We start from the raw sequence: 21,077 nt of genomic DNA, 5'->3' as shown, positions 1-21,077 counted from the left end.
TCTAAACAGCAGGAGATCAGCAGACAGATCCCCTGCTGATCAAAACGTAGGCTGCCCCACGCGAAAGTGACCTTGGGCTTTTCTCTTATTTGCACTTCTAAAGTATTTTTGTCTGAATTTATTTAATTGTTCATGTTTTGCTTTCTCTTTGACAAAATTGATAAATCTGATCCTATACGTTTGGCTTGATACAGCTGTTTGTATAATTTTTTCCAGTTTATACATTGATTCATTATTCAGATTCAATGTAATCTTAATTGTATCTGTTTTTTTTTTTTTTTTTTTTTTTTTTTTTAGATGGATCTATTTATAGCTGGCTCATCAAGTAATAGTCATCAATTTAAAATAACCTTAATTACAATTCACAGCTGGTTTTGTTTAAATATCCCTTTTATTTCCCTTAAAGTAAAAATTTGTTGTTGGGAAAGAGACATATTTTATTAATTGCTTCATAAAAACAAGGTCCTGTACTATTCTGTTAAGATATACATCTTTGGTCCCTAACACGATACACAAAAAGAAAAAGAAAAAAAAACTAAATGTTCCTTTCATTTGTACCCTGACTCCAAAGATGTCCTTTACTGTGTTTTCTGTTGATAAGTGTTAGCAAATAAAAATACCTCAAAGCTTGCTGTGAGCTGAAATCAGTAGCTACCCATGGTCTTGGAATGCAAGTCCCGTGTCCTGTACTCCAAGATAGGGACTTTACAGGAAAATCCAAATAGTTTTTTAGAATCTCTTTTATGACAGTTAATTATAGTATATAGCATACAAGTATTGTATATGATTTACCATGTGCATCAAGCAAATGTTGCACTTTTTACAGTTCTCCAGCACTTATGTTGAGTAAAACCCTCACCTGCCTGCAATTCAAAACACGCTCATCTGAATAAGTCAGAGGGGGAAATACACCCCCCATCATAGTATGGAGCTTCAGTTAAAGAAATACATTACGAAAGTGAGCTGCTGCTGTTCAGCTGCTATTTTACAAAAGTCCCGAATGCTCTGTGAACACAGTGTGATGACAGCTCACTGTATTAAATGTATAAAATAAAAATTCTTATACAGGTAATATAAAAAAGCATAACATCAGTTTACAAATGTGACTTTGACAGGTCAAGTTGCATGACAAGTCACACCCTATTGTTGGCAATGGAAGTGTTCAAATCGAGGTGACGACGACTTTGCGGTACCGCAGTCATTTGAAAAATGAGTTCCTGCACTACACTTGGCGATTTCAGGTGCTACTTGCATAGACATCTGTGCATGAAGTTGCACAGATGTCAGCCAAGTCACACCTGAAGTCCCACTGACATGCGGCTTTGAAATTGTGCAATTTCAATTGAAGTTCAGTGAACCTAGATTTAATTCCTTGGGACTGCTACAGAATCTAAACCCTGTAACACCTTTACAGGCTGCATTGTGCAGCCTGTGCATCTGTACAAGGGCACTTTTGGACTTAAGGATCAATTTTTACATGATGGCATGTAGACTTGTACACTTGCTCTATAAATGCTCATTTATATCTAGTTTTCCTTCAATACACAGAGAATAGGTCATTTTACTTGATCAGCAGTTGAGCGGGGGACCCAAAATTTGGTCTTGAACCTCATGGCGTCTCTTGCTTGTGAGCATGTAAATGTCTTCTGGTAAATACACCATGACAATTCTACTCATGTAATAGAGAAATAAAACATCCCTTTGATACTTGTTTTGGAATGTCTGTGCTTTAAAACAACTTTCCTGATTTTGGGCTTAAGCCAAGTACCATTATCTTAACTCCAACTGGTTAACAGGTTTGCTTTTAACTGTGCCTTTCAGTGCCATATTGTCACTGTGTTAAAGGAGAAGTATAGCCAAAGCTCGTTTGGCTTTACTTTTCCTATGGATCACAGAAGTGTAGTTCGGTTTGCACTCCTGTGACCCATTTTCAGCAGAGAGCAGGCTGAAGTCTGCTCTCTGCTGACGTCACAGAATTGGACTAACACCTGGCTCGGCCTCTCAGCGAGCCACTGAGAGCCTGAGCCTGCCACCCCTACCCCCTACACAGCCAAGTGCTCCAGTGAGCGAGGAGGGGCAGAGCAGAGAGCTGTGACTGACAGTCTGCAGCTCTCTGCTCGGGGAGCTGTCAGAACTGAGAGATCGATCATTGGGTTCTCAGTGCAGAGGCGCCGGGGGACAGATGCAGCATCGGACCCATGCTGCATCCACCTAGGTAAGTATTAATATAAAAAAAGCCAAAACTCATACTTCTCTTTTAATGTCGATGCATGCAGTTTTATCTACTGTGCAGTTGTTACTGGAGACGTGGAAGATTTGTGGGCAGTCTAATGCAGCACAGGTAATTTGGTCCTAGCAAGTGCAGAGACCTTAAAGCACAGCTCCAGCTGTGTCTATTCGACTGATCACCAATCCCCTCTCTGAAGCCCCTCAATCTTTATTTTAACCAAAATACCTTATAGATGCCTTTTCTGCTGCAGTCTTTTATCTGGTCTTTTAACATCATGGGTCACATCTCTTCTTTTTCAGCAGCTCACATAATGGAGTATGAGTGTGGTTAGTCCTGGATAACTATGATGATGTACCTCTAGGGGGTGTGTTCATGACAGGCTGGGCTCACGCATGTTGATGTTGTCTGTTGTTCTTCCCAAATTTCAGTGCTTGACAAATAAAGAAGCTAGGGAATGCACTGGAGTGTTGACAGGGTAAATAGAGCATGACACATTTTCTCTTTAAAATAGAAGTGGGGAACCCAAATATGGCAAAAATAAATATTGGAATTCTGATATAATGTTATCAGATGTGCATACGCTGTTGCTGATTAGCGGGTTTTAAATTACTTTTGCAATTTTTTCCTCCTAAGGGCTGATTCATACCAGAACCTGGTGCGGGAAACCAACATTCAGTGCACATTGCCCATACCAAGTTCAAAACGCACTGCAGTTGCACTCTGCAGTGGGTGTCAGTGTCAGTGTTACGTTAATGACACCCCAAATGCAGGTTGCAAATGCAGTGTGTTTCCCTGCACTGGATCGCATGGTAATGAAGTGCAATGCAATACATGCAATGAAGTTGCAATGAGTTTCCAAAAGTAATGCATGCAGTACTTTTGGTGTGGTGTAGTGCATTTTGAGCCCATTCAAAATGAATAGGTACAAATCGCATCGCATTGAACAACATGTAAATCCCAGTGCGAATCAGCCCTTATTCTTTTTCATAATATTGTTTTATAATAGTGGATACTGTTATTTAGATTTTATTTAAAAAATGTGCTCATGGAACTTGTCAATAATCCCTTTATGAGCACACAATCCATAGACCTGTGATAGTCAACGTCCTTGAGTGTGGCCCCTGACAGCCAAGAGGCAAACAATAATATTCACTGAATGTAATGCTCAGAGACAACAGGCATGTTACAAGAGATGGCCTGAGACTGCAAACATGCTTTAGGAGTTGTCAGAGATTGAGTATATGCATCAGGAGACCAAAATAGACATATGAGAAAACATAAAAACTCAAAAAAATGGGGAGCACAGAAGAAGTGGGCTAGTATGAAAAAGAAGGCAATTTATGAATTTTCTCTAAAGGATAATTCTCTTAACTGGCCCGAATAAACATTTACTGTAAGTAATGAAAAACACAGACCATTATCTGCAGGGACACCGAGGACTGCAGAATAAATGCCAAAGAGCCACAAAGTGGCCACGAGGGCCTTAGACCCTAAACACGAGTTTATTGTCCCCTTTTTTAGTAGTCATTTGTTAAAGATGTTTATTTAAAAAGACAAAAAAATACAAGGATTATGAACAATTATTTGATCATCCAGAGTTTGTTTCAGAACTTCCCATTGCTGCCACCCTCTTCTCTTCAATTTTATTACTTTAAATGGGAAATTTCTTCAAGGGATAGAAATAAAAATGTTCAATTTACACTGTCCTCATATCAGAAAGAGGTGGAGTGTACGCATGAAAACATCCTGTTAAATTTCTATTTAGAAAGGTATTGGTTGCAAGCAAGTTACCTGTTTCACAATCACATTTACAGATTTAAGTGCTTAGCAGAAAGTATAACCCTTTTAGTACCAAAGAGACTCATACAGTATCTCACAGCATACTAGCTTATCATAAGGCTTGCTGCAAATTAACAGTTAACAGTGGGCTTAATGAGTTTGGAGGCAAATAACATTTAGCAAACAAAATAAATGAGTGTAGACTTAGCAACTACACAGATTTCCAATTTAATATTAGATTTTGCTTTATTCATGGTTGCCCCCCCGCTGTCACCATTTTATAAAACTGTTTCATTTCAGCGTCTCTCCCTCCACCACAAATCAAAGGGTTCAAACCTTCTGCAAACGGAGATGTATAATCGATTGCACATCCCAACGTGCTCTGCAAATTGCATCAGTAACATATTGAACAACTGACAAAATACAATTGCGGAGTGCGCTAGATATTATCTTAATGGAGCCAAGTTGCAGATTTCAATAACTTTCATATCCCTCGCCCCTGAATGTAACGACAGCTTTCATGCCGTGTAGCTGCTAATGTCAAATTGTGTGCAGCAGGCTAACAGTTTTCCAGGGCCATGAGGGCATGATTTAGTTCTGTGATTTGGCATTAATATGGTGGAACCACAGCATTGCACCCCTACAGATGTACAAAGCAATGCTGCACTTTATTTTTAAATTACCCATCGAGGAGTCAATAAACACAGCAGGGCAAGCTTCTTTTCTACCAATCAAACAGATGGTAAACTGCACAGAGAGGAAAAAGGAGTTGCTATTATTGTCAAAACCTAGCATTTCAAACTACCCCAAGAAGATTTAACTAAAGACAGAGCACTTCAATCTTCCCTTTTAATAATTGATGTTTTAGCTCCAGCAGATTTGAGAGAACGGTGGTGCTTCCGAATAACCAAAAGGCCCTGGACACTTTGGCACAAAAGAGCAAATTACAGACGTATTCCCATCTAAACACCCACATTGCCATTGATTGATAAAATTGGGAGCTATGCTTGAATGGTTACTATGTAATAATGTATGTACAAGGGAATCCAGTAAAAGGCACATTTTATAGAAACTTAGAGGAAATGACATTCTGTAATAAAACTGATTTCAACAAATCACACGGAATCAATGTAGCACCTGTGGTGCAAAATAGTGCTGGTACTTATTTCCAGCAAATGCAATTGTATTACTACATCCTTTCACATTATAGAGATATTAGAGAGGAAAAATGTTTATAATATGCATCCTTTATAGCTCTTCTTGTTGAGTAAAATGGGAGTACTTTCAGAGGAATAATTCACTCAGTGGGACTAGTTTATAAAAATTGAATAAAAGGAAATTTAGTTGCAATAAGTTACATTATTTCTTCGTTTTTTTGCACTAAAATGGCAGATGGGATTTGATAGCTAAGGATAAGATCTATGACTTTGTCTGCATTTTTTAATAGAGGGACAATTATTCCCACGTTTAAGATTCTTGGTTTTGTGATTGCCTATTTTATTCTGTAAATGTTTGGGACACCATGGAGGTTAAGGAGAACATTAGACATAGGATCCTGTACAGGAAAATAGGAAGTACAGTAATTGACTAACCTTGCTGCTCCTCAGTTTTACCTTTTTCTGTGCTATTGGCCTCATACCCTCTGTACGCTGTCTCTTTAACCACCTAGAAAGGGTAAGAAGTATTGAGAAGACATACATACATTGATTATTTCCTTTTACTGCCTCCTTTTTTTGGACCTGGATCAGAGATAGGAATGCTAATGGCATATTTATAAATCATTGAATCTGACATTCACCAAACATTCACTGCAGGTACATTTGCCAGATAGATGTGTTTAAAGGGGAAGTAAACTTCCCTGGATTGTTTGTACCTATAGGTAAGCCTTAAATAACTGTGTGGTTATGTATTTATATTGTGCGGATTTTACTAAGCTGTAATCTGCACCCTTTTCAGCATCCATTGTGTCCTCTACTAATTCTCTTCAGTCAATTCAGCACCTTATGTATCAACCTATCCAAGACTGTATTACTATATATACATGCCCCCCACCTTTTCAAGATGGGAATGAGGGACACCTATTAGCAAAAGTATGTAGGCATAGGACACACCCCTGCCATGCCCCTTAAAAGATAATTAATTATACAAAAAAAATGATTAGTTGAACTCACAAGTGCTTTTTTTTTACCAATACTATTCCTATATATTGGCTTTTGAAATTTACAAATGCAGCAATTTAGAAATTGGATGAAAGGTTTAGCACTGGGAAACACTTTTTGAAATATAAAAAGTTAATTTTATATACAACTATATACAGTAGATCAGACCAAAATAAGGGACAAATGAAGAGGAAAGAGGGACAAAGGGACTTTGTTCCAAATCAGGGACAGTCCCTCGAAATCAGGGACAGTTGGGAGGTATGTATATATATATATATATATATATATATATATATATTATATACTGTGGATATAAAAAGTCTACACACCCCTGTTAAAATGTCAGGTTTCTGTGATATAAAAAAATGAGACAAAGATAAATAATTTCAGAACTTTTTCCACCTTTAATGTGACCTATGTGTGCACACCCTCTTATAACTGGGGATGTAGCTGTGTTCAGAATTAAGCAATCACATTCAAACTCATGTTAAATAGGAGTCAGTACACACCTGCCATCATTTAAAGTGCCTCTAATTAACCCCAAATAAAGTTCAGCTGTTCTAGTAGGTCTTTCCTGACATTTTCTTAGTCGCATCCTACCGCAAAAGCCATGGTCTGCAGAGAGCTTCCAAAGCATCAATGGGATCTCATTGTTAAAAGGTATCAGTCAGGAGAAGGGTATAAAAGAATTTCCAAGGCATTATATATACCGTGGAACACAGTGAAGACAGTCATCATCAAGTGGAGAAAATATGGCACAACTGCGAACTGCACGTCCCTCAAAAATTGATAAAAAGAAGAGAAGAAAACTGGTCAGGGAGGCTGCCAAGAGGCCTACAGCAACATTAAAGGAGCTGCAGGAATATCTGGCAAGTACTGGCTGTGTGGTACATATGACAACAAACTCCTGTATTCTTCATATGCCTGGGCAATGGGGTAGAGTGGCAAGATGAAAGCCTTTTCTTACAAGAAAAACATCCAAGCCCAGCTAGATTTTGCAAAAACACAATCTGAAGTCTCCCAAAAGCATATGGGAAAATGTGTAGTGTGAAATATGGTCTGATGAAACCAAGGTTGAACTTTTTGGCCATAATTCCAAAAGATATGTTTGGCGCAAAAACAACACTGCACATCATCAACAGAACACCATACCCGCAGTGAAGCATGGTGGTGGCAGCATCATGCTTTGGGGCTGTTTTTCTTCAGCTGGAACAGAGGCCTTAGTCAAGTTAGAGGGAATTATGAACAGTTCCAAATACCAGTCAATATTGGCACAAAACCTTCAGGCTTCTGCTAGAAAGCTGAACATGAAGAGGAACTTCATCTTTCAGCATGACAAAGACCGAATGCGTACATCCAAATCAACAAAGGAATGGCTTTACCAGAAGAAGATTAAAGTTTTGGAATGGCCCAGCCAGAGCCCATACCTAAATCCGATTGAAAATCTGTGGGGTGATCTGAAGAGGGCTGTGCACATGAGATGCCTTCGCAATCTGACAGATTTGGAGTGTTTTTGCAAAGAAGTCAAGATGTGCCATGCTGATAGACTCATACCCAAAAAGACTGAGTGCTGTAATAAAATCAAAAGGTGCGTCAACAAAGTATTCTTTAAGGGTGTGCACACTTATGCAACCATATTCTTTTATTTTTTTACTTTTACTTCCCTCTACCTAAAAGATTTCAGTTTGTTGTTCAACTGAGTTGTACAGTTTATATGTCACATTAAATGTGGAAAAAGTTCTGAAATGATTTATCTTTGTCTCATTTTTTTACATCACTGAAACCTGACATTTTAACAGGGGTGTGTAGACTTTTTATATCTACTGTACCGCTTAAAATATTACCCAGTTTGCTTAATGTTTCTTTTTATTTAGATGGCCAAAGTCAGAACAAAGAATGTGGCCATTATGTGACCTTGATTTTTCTAAGCCAGTGCTTGTCCCTTGCAATGGTTTTAACTCCCAGTGGTTTCAAGGCAAAGAGTGAGCACCTTTATTAGGGTAGTTAGTACTTCTTTAGATACTTTCTCATTGGCTTCCTCAGCTCATAATTCCTTATTGCACTTTTTGGGCCCTTCTCTTTGGGCACATACCTGTATCTGAATCCTTATAGATTCAGACATCCCATGCACCTTCAAGGGCATTGCCTATTATGCCCGTATGCCACCTGATCAGCGCACATACTTGCTCTTTCTCCCATTTTTTGGGCAGATTGTGACTTTCTTAAATCATCTCTGTCGCCAGCTGAAAAATTTTTTTTTTGAAAATGTGGTTCCTTGCAAAAGTAGATGATTATTACTTAACAGTCCAGACATGGACTCCAATGCTGGCTCTTTTTAAGGGCTACAGCCACCAAAGATTATTTTGCTGAGTGCTGTGATTCAATTCCATCCATGGGCCCTACCTCTCTAAATTGTCTCTTTTGTAGAAGGCTATTTTTCATTGTTTTTGGATGGCAACATTCACTTCAAGTTTTTCATTGTAGAATTAGTTAGCTCATGATTGTGTCTGTTCATTGTGTTTCACGTATGCCCTGATCCCTGCTATCATTTTTGATTACATGTTTGCTCTGCACTCTGGTTTTGATACTTAGTTCTGGTTACTCTGCTCCCCCATAACACCTTGTAGCAATACTCCTTGACTACCCTTTTTGCTCTGCCACTGACTTTACCTGGCTAAATATAACCCATATACCTAATTCACTGTTCACAGCCAATGTGCTTCACAAAGTACCACAATAGACTAAAAAATGCACCTCCATCATGCACAGATGCAGGACACCACAGTGCAGAGTATTGCATTACTGTGTGCATGTGCATTGCTTTAGTGGTGAATTTCTTTTACCAGTGATGCCATTCAAGCCACCATTAGGGGCTCTGGTGAGGACCAGGTAGTCTAAGAAAGGGCACCATAGTAACATCTCATTTTTGTTGGCAGCTCTGAGTATCCTGTGTCTTCCATGCTTCTCTGCTTGAATCTGAAGATCATTATAGTTACTTTGTAAATTATTCAATGATTAGTCTGACCTTCTGAGGGCTTTGTACTTTTTTTAAATTCATTATTATCATTTTGTATATCTATGTGTGATTGCAATGATTACCATAATTTTGTGTTTGTAACACAAGTACGCAGTTTACTAAGAAAGCCTTGAAGCTGTTTTTATTTCAGTGCTATTTTTAGTTGTAGTGGATTGGTCATGCCAATTAACTCACCAATTGCTTTTCTCTCTTTTCTCTTGCTCTCTGCAGGTAAAAGTGACCCATTTTGTGTAGTTGAGTTGAACAATGACAGACTGATGACTCACACTGTGTACAAGAACCTTAACCCCGAGTGGAAAAAAGTGTTCACATTGTAAGTCATGAAAAATAAGACAATTATTTATATGAATTATACTATTTTAAAAATGATTTACATATAAGTCAACAATGGCCATAGGAGGTTTAGTAGGCGTAATGTAAGCTGAAGCCTGGTAAGGCCACCAAAAGAAAAAGATATGTAAAGTAAAGTAGTTGGAAGGAGCTAAACAGAGTCATGTAGAAATAATGTTCTTTTAATAACCAAAGTTGATATCAGTTTGTGGACTAGTGATGAATTACTAAATGGAAAGGGCAGTAACAGATAGCAATGTACCAGTATTTACTGTAACCACACCAGCACAAAATTGATTCTGATTTGTGGCTACTGGTGCTTCCTTTGAACTTTTGCTCCTGTCATTATTTGATTTAAAAAGTGAATTGGCTGTTTAAATGGGGTTTCCAAATTAAATGTAATTTGGGATTTGATGTAAAACAAATGGATGTCCTCCCACTACATCTCCTTCCAGAGAAGCAACTATTTCTGTGTTTATTCATTATTCAGAAAGGCATCGCAAAGTGAACTGAAAATTTGCAAATGAAGCAGTAGTTAACACTCAGACTACTGATTGGATCATTTATTGAACTTCAAGCTATAATCACAGTTATTCACAGCCACCACTGATAGTTTTCATGTGCAAAGCAATTAGTTGTGATAAGTCTGAGATCTACTACTTCTTTCAGTAGCTTAGCATGGTTAGGGCTAAACGTCAATGATTTGCTTATATTGATTGCCAGTGCATTCCATACTTGAACTGTTGTCAAGGTCAGGGGTCAGGCTCCGAAGCCAGTATCTGTAACAATGGGAAGGTTCACACAGAAACAAGCAGGGTAAACACACAAGCAGGTCCCCTTGGCAAATGAGGGAGGCTCATCTGAAGCACAGGGTCTAAGCACTGACTGGTCTTCTCAAGAGCTGCTGTTGGTGAAGATGGGTTTCCCCTGCATGCTAGTGCCAGGTCGTTGTCTTCAGGATTGCTCCAGCAGGAGGTGGGCAAGCTAGGCTCTGGTAGCAGATATAGATGCAAGAGATCTAACCGAAGTGTAGTCAGTTAGCAAGCCAAAGCTCAGTAACAAGTGGTTGCAGGTTGGGATCAAGCAGAAGCATGGTTGAGGAACAAGCCAAAGATTGGTAACGAGAGGATACGGACAGCAGCAGGAAAGTAAGGTGCAAGATATTGGCTGGAGAAGAGCACAGTAATCTGCCAAACAGGCAGTGCAGAAACATAGCTTAAATATGAAGTTCATAGGAGGAGCAAGAATTTCAAGGTTCATCGAAAACAACATATTTAATGTTTAAGGGGGCTTCCAGGTTTCAATAAGCCCCCCGCAGACCCTTACAACCACAGCCCAGGATTGTCCGGAAGAGGCTTTTGTTCCCATCGACATGGGGACAAGGTGCTTTGGGGTGGGGGTTGCAGAGCCCTCCTGCCCCAAAGCACCCACCCCCCCATGTTGAGGGCATGTGGCCTGGTATGGTTCAGGAGAGGGGGCACTCACTCATTGTTCCCCTGTCCTGACCTCAAGGCTGCATGCTTGGATAAAGGTCTGATATGGATTTTGGGGGGACCCCCACGCCATTTTTAAAAAAATGTTGCCGTGGAGTTCCTCTTAAAATCTATGCCAAAGGGTCTGGTATGGATTTTGGGGGGGTCACATGCCATTTTTTTCTTAATTCTGTCATAGGGTTCCCCTTAACTACTTCAATACACTGTATTATATACTCTGCACTGCACTATATACCCTGCACTGTATTATATATACTACACTGACTGCACCATATATTTTCCACTGTGGAGAAATGTGGATAGCTTCTATAGTAATGGTAATAATAGGAAATAAGTAGAGGGTTGTACCATCATCCAGGAACTTAAAGATAAATAGATCGGATGCTTGGTCCCCAGCCAAGCCTCCCAAAGGGACAGGGGCAATTGGACTATCTCTGTACAATATAAGACAGTGAGTTCAATTGTATACACAGTTATAAAGAAAATTAATTGATATAAAATTTAATAGTACAAAATTAATGACACACACTAAATGGTCAAATACAGGTTAAAAGTATGGTAACAATCCATGTAAATCACCAAAATAATAATCACCAAGGAGGGGAGATTACAGCGGGATAGTTGATCATGGATTGCATCTCTACTAGTTTAGCGAACTGATGCCGCTTCGTCAGGAGAATATCTGTAATTTGATTGACAAGGGATCAATGACAATATATTGGACTATAATGATAACAGCATTTTTTTTTTTTATAAATTCTTTATTTTTTTCCATAGGTTTCACAATACAATTCATTACAATCACACAGTGTCTACCTAATACATCTTAAGTAATTCTATCCATGTGTATATCTTGTATTACCTTTGGTTAGCTCTATAATTCCTTGTGAATTCCCTATTTCTACTTTTAGCCCACTCCCCTATCAAAAATTATCATCCCCCTCCCTAGCCCAAAAAAAAAAAAAAACATCTATAACCCTCCCTTCCTACCACTCCCCCCTCCTCTCCTCTCCACCAGATACCTCGATATTCTGTTCTCCTTTACAGATTTTTTATGTCATTCTAATCTCTCCCTGTACACCAAATACGGGGCCCATGTTGTCCGGTATCTCTCATCTTGATCTTTCATTGCTAAAGTAAGATTTTCCATTTGTTGGATTTCTGCAGTTCTAGCCAGCCATTGTGCCCTGGTTGGAGGGCTGTCTTTTTTCCACAGAACAGGGATACATACCCTAGATGCCATTAAAAGATGTCTCAGCAGCGAATTTTTGAATTTTTCCACTGATATAGGGATATCTAGCAGCAAAAAAGCTGCCGGTCTATCTCCAAGGGAGATCCCAGTTATTGTTTTAATAGTTTCGGCAACCATTTCCTAAAACTCTCTAATTCTTGTACACTCCCAAAAAATATGTAAAATTGTACCTTCTGCTTCGTGACATCTCCAACAGACATCAGAAACTTGGGGGTAAATCCAATGAAGTACATTTGGTCTTCTATATCATCTGGTAAGAATTTTGTAACCCCCCCTCCTGGTATCTACTTGATACTGATGCCTTCTGATTTAATAGCAAAATTGTGCCCTTCTGTTCTTGGGAGAATGACATCTCCAGATCTCTCTCCCATGCTTGAAGGAAAGTAAGTTCCTGAGATGTCTCTACTCCAGTCAATATAGTATAAAAATAAGACAGCGAGTGTCTCATTGTTTCCCCCTTCAAACATATATCCTCAAACACAGTCAATGTTCTTACTTCTGCGTATATATTGATAACAGCATTTCATACCAGAAAGTCAATGACAATAAAGGAAATTATTAGAGATGTAGGGGGAAGAAGAGCAGAGCTGCTTACCTGAAACCTGGCGTGTACAGGACACAGGGCGTCATCACTGTGGTGTGATGGCACTATATACTCTCCACTGTATTATATATACTACACTGACTGCACTATATACTCTGACCTGTATTATATATACTACATGGACTGCAGTATATACTCTGAACTGTATTATACATACTACACTGACTGCACTATATACTCTGAACTGTATTATATATAATACACTGACTGCACTATATACTCTGTACTGTGTTATATATGTAGCGGTACCCCCATAAGGGCTGCTAAGTGTTGTGGCCCATCTGTCACCCTGCCCAGCCCGGCATTCAAGTCCTCAGTCACTCCAAGACAATGAATAATCCATTAGCTTTGTTTTTTTTGTTTTATTGAGGGGATTGAACTTGGATGGGGTATAGGAAGTATGGGATGCCCAGTAAATTTTATAACAATCAATTGGGATGACTGTACAACTGTATAACTGTATTATATATACTACACTGACTGCACTATATACTCTGAACTGTATTATATACCTAGCGGTACCCCCTTTAAGGGCTGCTAAGTGTTGTGACCCACCTGTCACCCTGCCCAGCCCGGCATTCAAGTCAATCAATTGGGACAACTTTTAGTACAAAGAATTGGAACAACTTATATGCACTCCGGTATATATAGATCTCTCTTCCTCCAGCACAGCTCTTACTGCAGGCCATTACTCCTCAGCTCCTCCAGCACTCTACTTGTTTGAGCTCCCTGGCACAGCTAGTTAGGCCTGACACTGGCTCAGCCAGTCCTTAGCAACTGCCTTTTTCAGGCAGGGACTGCGGGCTCCTTTTTAGTGTAGTAATTTAGTGTAGTAATGAACTGTATTATATATACTATACGAACTACACTATATACGGTATTTATCGGCGTATAACGCGCACTTTTTTCCCCTTAAAATCAGGGGAAAATCGTGGGTGCGTGTTATACGCCGATCCCCGCTAATTGTGAGCTATCGGCGGTGATTGCCGCCGACATTCACATAGCGAGTAGTTTTAAATATGGCGCCGCGGAGTTTGGAGGGACTCGGCGGAGCTCAACGAGCGCCGCTGAAATCACAGAGCCGAGATACACATAAGTTGAGTGTATTTGGCTCTTTCCGGCTCCGCTCACAGTCACGTCCAGTCCCGCCATTGGACCTGTGTTATGTCCATCATAGGGCGGGACTGGGCGGGACTGTGAGCGGCGCCGGAAAGAGCCGAATACACTCGACTATGTGTATCTCGGCAGCGTTCGTTCAGTTCCGCCGGCGCCGAGTCCCTCCGAACTCCGCGGTGCCATATTTAAAACTACATGCAGCTATGTGTATGGCGGCGGCGGCGGTAGGCATGGACACTGGGGGCAAGGCTGCACTGACCACTGGGGCAAAGCTGCACTGACAAGGCTGCACTGGGGCAAGGCTGCACTGACAAGACTGCACTGACAAGGCTGCACTGGGGCAAAGCTGCACTGACAAGGCTGCAATGGACACTGGGTCAAGGCTGCACTGACACTGAAAAGGCTGCAGTGACACTGATGAGGCTGCATTAATGGGCCTTTTAATGTAAGTTTCTTTTCCTTAAACTTCCCTCCTAAAAGTTTTTTTCCTTAAAATTCTCTCCTAAACTTGGGGTGCGTGTTATACGCCAGCGCGTGTTATACGCCGAAAAATACGGTACTCTGAACTGTATTATATATACTATACGAACTACACTATATACTCTGAACTGTATTATATATACTACACAGACTGCACTATATTCTCTGAACTGTATTATATACTGTATAATACACTGACTGCACTATATACTCTGAACTGTATTATATATACTACACTGATTGCACTATATACTCTGAACTGTATTATATATACTACACAGACTGCACTATATACTCTGAACTGTATTATATACACTATATGAACTACACTATATACTCTGAACTGTATTATATATACTATACGGACTGCACTATATACTCTGAACTGTATTATATATACTATACGGACTGCACTATATACTCTGAACTGTATTATTTATACTACACTGACTGCACCATATACTCTGAACTGTATTATATATACTACACTGATTGCACTATATACTCTGAACTGTATTATATACCTAGCGGTACCCCCTTTAAGGGCTGCTAAGTGTTGTGACCCACCTGTCACCCTGCCCAGCCCGGCATTCAAGTCAATCAATTGGGACAACTTTTAGTACAAAGAATTGGAACAACTTATATGCACTCCGGTATATATAGATCTCTCTTCCTCCAGCACAGCTCTTACTGCAGGCTATTACTCCTCAGCTCCTCCAGCACTCTACTTGTTTGAGCTCCCTGGCACAGCTAGTTAGGCCTGACACTGGCTCAGCCAGTCCTTAGCAACTGCCTTTTTCAGGCAGGGACTGTGGGCTCCTTTTTAGTGTAGTAATTTAGTGTAGTAATGAACTGTATTATATATACTATACGAACTGCACTATATACTCTGGACTGTATTATATATATTACACTGACTGAACTATATACACTGAACTGTATTACATATACTACACTGACTGCACTATATACTCTAAACTGTATTATATATACTACACTGACTGCACTATATACTCATAACTGTGTTATATATACTACACTGACTGCACTATATACTCTGAACTGTATTATATATACTATACGATCTGCACTATATACTCTGGACTGTATTATATATACTATATAGCCTGCACTATATACTCTGAACTGTATTTTATATATATATACTACACTAACTGCACTATATACTCTGAACTGTATAATATATACTACAGTAACTGCACTATATACTCTGAACTGTATTATATATACCACACTGACTGCACACTACACTAACTACCTGCCTAATCTCCATTCATTCACTATATACGGCCACCGTATAGCAGCCTTATATAGTGTGGGACGTGGACTTAGCCTCTGAGCCATGATTGGCCAAAGGCACCCTGCCTTTGGCCAATCACAGCTCTCACAGCACATCGCGTTGTGATTGGCCAAAGCATGCAGGTCTGGTGCATGCTTTGGCCAATCAGCAGCCATCAATGCACTGTGAACTCGCAGTGTATTATGGGGCGCTCCGCGACGGGTAAACTTTCCGCAAGCGCCCCATATGTTCATTTGTTCTGCAAACAAACATCCGATGTTCGACTCAAACTTACGTTCGACTCATACTTACTTTTGACTTGAACATCAGGACCATCCCTAAGCATGATATTCTTTTCTTGAAAGTGCTATTTTGAGATCTCAAAGTTGATGGTCATGTGACTAAAACTCTGCTGTTAAGTCATGTGAGGGGAAATATCAGAGTTCAAATTGACTGATTCGGCCCTTCTGTAGGTATTGTGTATCTAAAATCCCTAGACATTTGGTCAAAGAACCAACTGAAGTAGGTTCCTGAAGAAGCAGTTTCTACAAGCAAGGTAAGTATTATTTGGCTTCTGCTTCTGTTTATGTTTTATGGTATTATTTTTAGTGTATGTCTGCCGACAGTAAATATAGAAACATTTTTGTTTAAACTAGGGTTCTTTTAAACAATATTGTATGTATGTCATGTATTGACTTACTCCTAGAATTACCTAGAATTACCCTTACTCTACCCAAATATTTTACAACCTAAACAACACAAAACAAACACAACTTCTATAACTCCTGCTATCAGCAACTTGGAAGCCAATCCAGAATCCCAAGGTATCCCTTGTGTAAATGCTGACTTTACAGAAAATGTGGATATAACAGAGGAACTCGGAATCATAAATTTGTCAAATCATCAACTTACTACACCAGAAACAACAGTCCTCTCCAAAGGCCTCACATTCTGCCCAACCACCAAATTGGATAAATTACAGGTATGGTCAGATATGGAGGAATTCTTTAGGAGACTAAGGCTCAAAGAATATTTTGACAGTAAGGAAAGGAATCCTAGGACAATAGGAGGTTACAAAAGGAAAAATAACAGTAACTTCACACCTCCACAAGGATGCAACCCCAAACTGGATACCTATATTGACAGCTTCAGGCTGCGAGTTACATCCCTGATATCCACCCAGCAAAAGAAAATATTATACAACCTTTCACCACTGGAGCGAAGAGCTGTACATGACCTGCGCAATAATCAGGCCATAACCATCAAACCAGCAGATAAAGGGGGAGCAGTCGTTGTGATGGATACAGACAAATATATACAAGAGGGCCAGAGGCAGCTGGCAAATACTACTTACTACAAAAAACTGGATTATAATCCGACCCAGGATTTTACTCAGCAATTAAAAGGTCTCATTGCGACAATACCAAGCCACCTACATTCAGAACTCATCAATGCGATTCCGGATAATCCAGAAATTGGAGACTTCTACATGCTGCCCAAGATCCACAAGCCAGGAAATCCAGGCAGACCCATTATAACAGGTATGAATACATTTACCGAACATATCTCAGGCCTTGTAGAAAACATGTTAAAACCTTTAGTCATGAACACTGCAAGTTTCCTGCAAGACACCACTGATTTTCTGAACAAGCTTAACAATATACAACAATTACCACTTAATACACTTCTAGTCACTATGGATGTAGAATCTCTGTACAGTAACATCCCTCACAAGGATGGTTTGGTGGCATGTCACAGATTCTTATCATCCTCACCAGACCACAAATACACTGCTGAGGATGTGACACGGCTCATTGAATTCATTCTTACACACAACTACTTCACTTTCAATAATGACATCTATCTCCAGTGTATGGGTACTGCTATGGGAAGCAAAATGGCACCCCAATATGCAAATTTATTTATGGCTGACCTGGAGGACAAATTTCTGAACAGCATACAACAAAAGCCATACAGATATTATCGCTATATTGATGATATATTCATGATATGGACTGAAGGTGAAGAAAATCTAAACCAATTCTTCTCATTGATCAACACTTTTCACCCATCTATCAAACTAAAAATGGACTATTCGAACACACATGTCAACTTCCTGGACACTACAGTATACATCAGGGATGACAAGCTACACACGTCGATATACAGAAAACCGACTGACCGATGCAGCTATCTTCATAGTTCCAGTTTTCACCCCCAACACACCAAATGGGCCATCATACACAGCCAGGCCATCAGATACCACCGAATTTGTTCAGACCCAGAAGACAGAGATAAACATCTCAGAACACTGGCAGACTCCTTCCATAAGAAAGGTTACAAAGACAAAACCATTAACAACAGCATAAACATAGCCTTGAAAACCCGAAGAGAAAATCTCCTCCAATACACAGAGAAAAAAACAAATAACCGAGTACCTCTAGTCACCACATACAACCCAGCACTTGAAGGGATCAAAAAGATAATCAAAGATTTACAACCCATTATAACAGAGGATGAAACTCTGAAAGGAATATTCCAACAACCCCCATTATTGGCTTTCAGACATCCACCCAACCTCAGACACAAACTAATCAGCAGGAAACTTCACTCTGATTATGAAGTCACAAATAATGTTAGCAAACCCTGCAATAAAAAACGCTACAAACTATGCAACCAGATAAATCTATCCAAAAGTGTTACACACACAAATGGGACCTTCAATATCATGGGATCTTACAGCTGTACCTCAAGTAATGTTGTGTACCTCATCCAATGCAAAAGGTGCAGCAAAGGATCTTATGTTGGTGAAACAGGACAGAAGTTGCAAGCGAGGATGAATTTGCACAGACATACCATCAAAGAACATAAAGAAGACAGTTTATGCACACCTGTGGGACATCATTTCTCACAATCGGACCACACTATAGAAGACTTCAATGTCTTAGTTCTTAAAGGGAATTTCAGAACTATCCAGGAAAGGAAAACGTTTGAACTAAGAATGATACTTCTTTTTGACACGAAGAATAATGGCCTGAATTTAGATATTGGTTTCCTTACACATTATGCTAAAGTTTTACGACCGCTCTGTGACTAGTACCCCCCCCCCCTAGCTCTCCCTCTGTCTTATCTCACTAACTCTGCTGCTATCTTTATTAACATTGATTTGTATGTGTTTGGTTTTCTCTTTTTTTTTTTTCTTCTTTTTTTTTTCTTCTTCTTTAACATTCTGCTTAAAAATTTGTGAATCAGTACTGCTTGGACCTTGAAGAAGGGGACATACCCCGAAAGCTTGTCCTGAAAAATTGTATGTTAGTGCAAATAAAAAAAGTATCACGGACAGTACTCAATTTTCTCTGTCACAATTGCACTAATATGGCTACAATCAAATCAAGTATGACTTTGTTAAAATCATTTTGCAGTACATCACAATATGGCTCTAGGCAAAACTACACGGTGACAGTCTGTATGGATGTGTAGATTTTTTAAAATACAAATCAACAGTAGTATAAAGGGATAGGACACCTCATATGTAAAATATAAGATACACTTTATATACCCCAGTTACTTGTAAAAAATGCAGCAGAGTTATACAGTATAATTTACTGCAGTGTTAACTAAATGGTATAGAACATTTTTGTTGGTTGAATACCTTTAAATGGGATTACGATGGCACGGAAAGCTGTGTAAATATTAACCACACAGCCCTGTCACTAACAGATCTTCTCTGACAAGAATATGAGAAAGATGAGCGAAAATACTGCATTAATATGTATGGCAATAAACATGAAAGCACAAGTTGTATATACTAGTGAATCATTCAACATTTGGCTTTGTATATGATTATCACTGAATATTGAAATGAACCGCAGAGATTAATAAGTGTAAATGTGAACACAAATGAGATGATCTGAGTATGAATGTGAATATTTATAGAGTATGAATGCAATATTCATCCCATGTATAAACATTTGTATTTTGAGTTTTCATTTAATGTATGAAAAATCAAAAGATATTCGTAAATAGGTGACCTTTGAGGGGGTGGGGTATATCACTCCTCCAGAATCCAAAAGACTAAAAGTGTACATCTAGCCAGTTTTAGTGACTTTTTTGCTTTAAACAAACCATGTATAAATGAAAAGAAGGAGAGAAAAGTGCTGCTACTTAAAGTGGATGTAAACCCGATTCATGAAATTTGAGCTGGGCACATACAGTATATCTGCAGTGGTTTATTATCTCTCTCCAGAAGCACTAAGTCCTGTGGCTTTCTCCTGCTCTGTTCATCTGTTATCGGCATGATAACTTCTGACATGTTCTCTGACATGTGATAAAATCAGCCTGAAATCTGTTAGGGTGGGTGCTATAAATAGATTAGCAGACAGCTGGTCAATTCACATCACAGCTCTGCAAGTCTCTGCCTATGAGGAGAGGGGGTGTGTGCCTTTCCTCCAATCAGCTGTCTCACGGTGTATGGCAAGACTCCCCTCCCCCTGCTTAAACAGGAAGAGAAAAGATGTGCACTTTGTAAACAGTATATAAAGCTGAAGACAGCAGATATACATGTAAAAGTTATGTAGGAGAATTTGTTTCATCCCTGTGTATCACCTGAGGCTGTTTACTTCACTGGGTATATGAGAGGTTTTACATCCACTTTAAGTGTAGTATTCATTAAAACATTTTTAGAAAACAAAAAACAATAATTATGCACTCCATGTACAGTCTGCTGCTCTTACTGGGTCTTCTTAGTGTTCACCTGGTTAACTTCCTGGTTCCAAGCACCTTACATCACATCCAACCGGTAGGGCTTGCTTACCATTGACCACCTAGAAGGTTGCCACCTGCTGGAGATTTATTTATATGGTTTTCAATACCTTGTACATGTAAGTGTATAATTATTGTTTTTGTTTAATAAAAATGTTACTACACTTAGGTAGGGAAACTTTTCTCTCCTTCTTCTTGTACATGTTTGCTGGTGGAAGCCTCCCCAGATCCTGCTTGGCAGAGAGACTGCTGATGCTGCCATAATGTGAACCCCATGCCACAGCATTTTATTTGGACTTTTCTCAAGGACTAATAATACACTTTCTTTTTATGTCATTTATCATTTTAGATTAATTCTCATTTTTGGCAATTGCACTAGTGCGTTTAGGGCAGTAATGCCCTTTGCAATTTTTTCAGTTACTTTTACTGTTTTCCCTTCACTTAAGCCTAGTATACATTGCTAGAAAAAAAACTGACAGCTCAAAGCCAAGCCACTGTACAACGCTCTGATGTTATTACAGTGATCTCCCCTGCTG

General features: G+C 39.3%; 1 protein-coding gene across 5 annotated transcripts in view; it reads left to right on the top strand.

The window, feature by feature from the left end:
• Positions 1 to 21,077, top strand: part of MCTP1 (multiple C2 and transmembrane domain containing 1) — a 1,184,139-nt gene that overhangs the window by 670,018 nt on the left and 493,044 nt on the right. For all 5 annotated transcript variants that reach the window (XM_073624522.1, XM_073624521.1, XM_073624523.1 and 2 more), the window contains one exon: positions 9,416 to 9,518. In XM_073624522.1, the coding sequence (XP_073480623.1) occupies positions 9,416 to 9,518 (103 nt within the window). The remainder of the gene's footprint in view (positions 1 to 9,415; positions 9,519 to 21,077) is intronic.

The sequence above is a fragment of the Aquarana catesbeiana genome, linkage group LG01, assembly GCF_042186555.1.
Source record: "Aquarana catesbeiana isolate 2022-GZ linkage group LG01, ASM4218655v1, whole genome shotgun sequence".
Classification (NCBI taxonomy): Eukaryota; Metazoa; Chordata; class Amphibia; order Anura; family Ranidae; genus Aquarana; species Aquarana catesbeiana.
The sequence above is the reverse complement of the archived record's forward strand: the minus strand, read 5'-3'. Positions and strand labels throughout refer to the sequence as shown.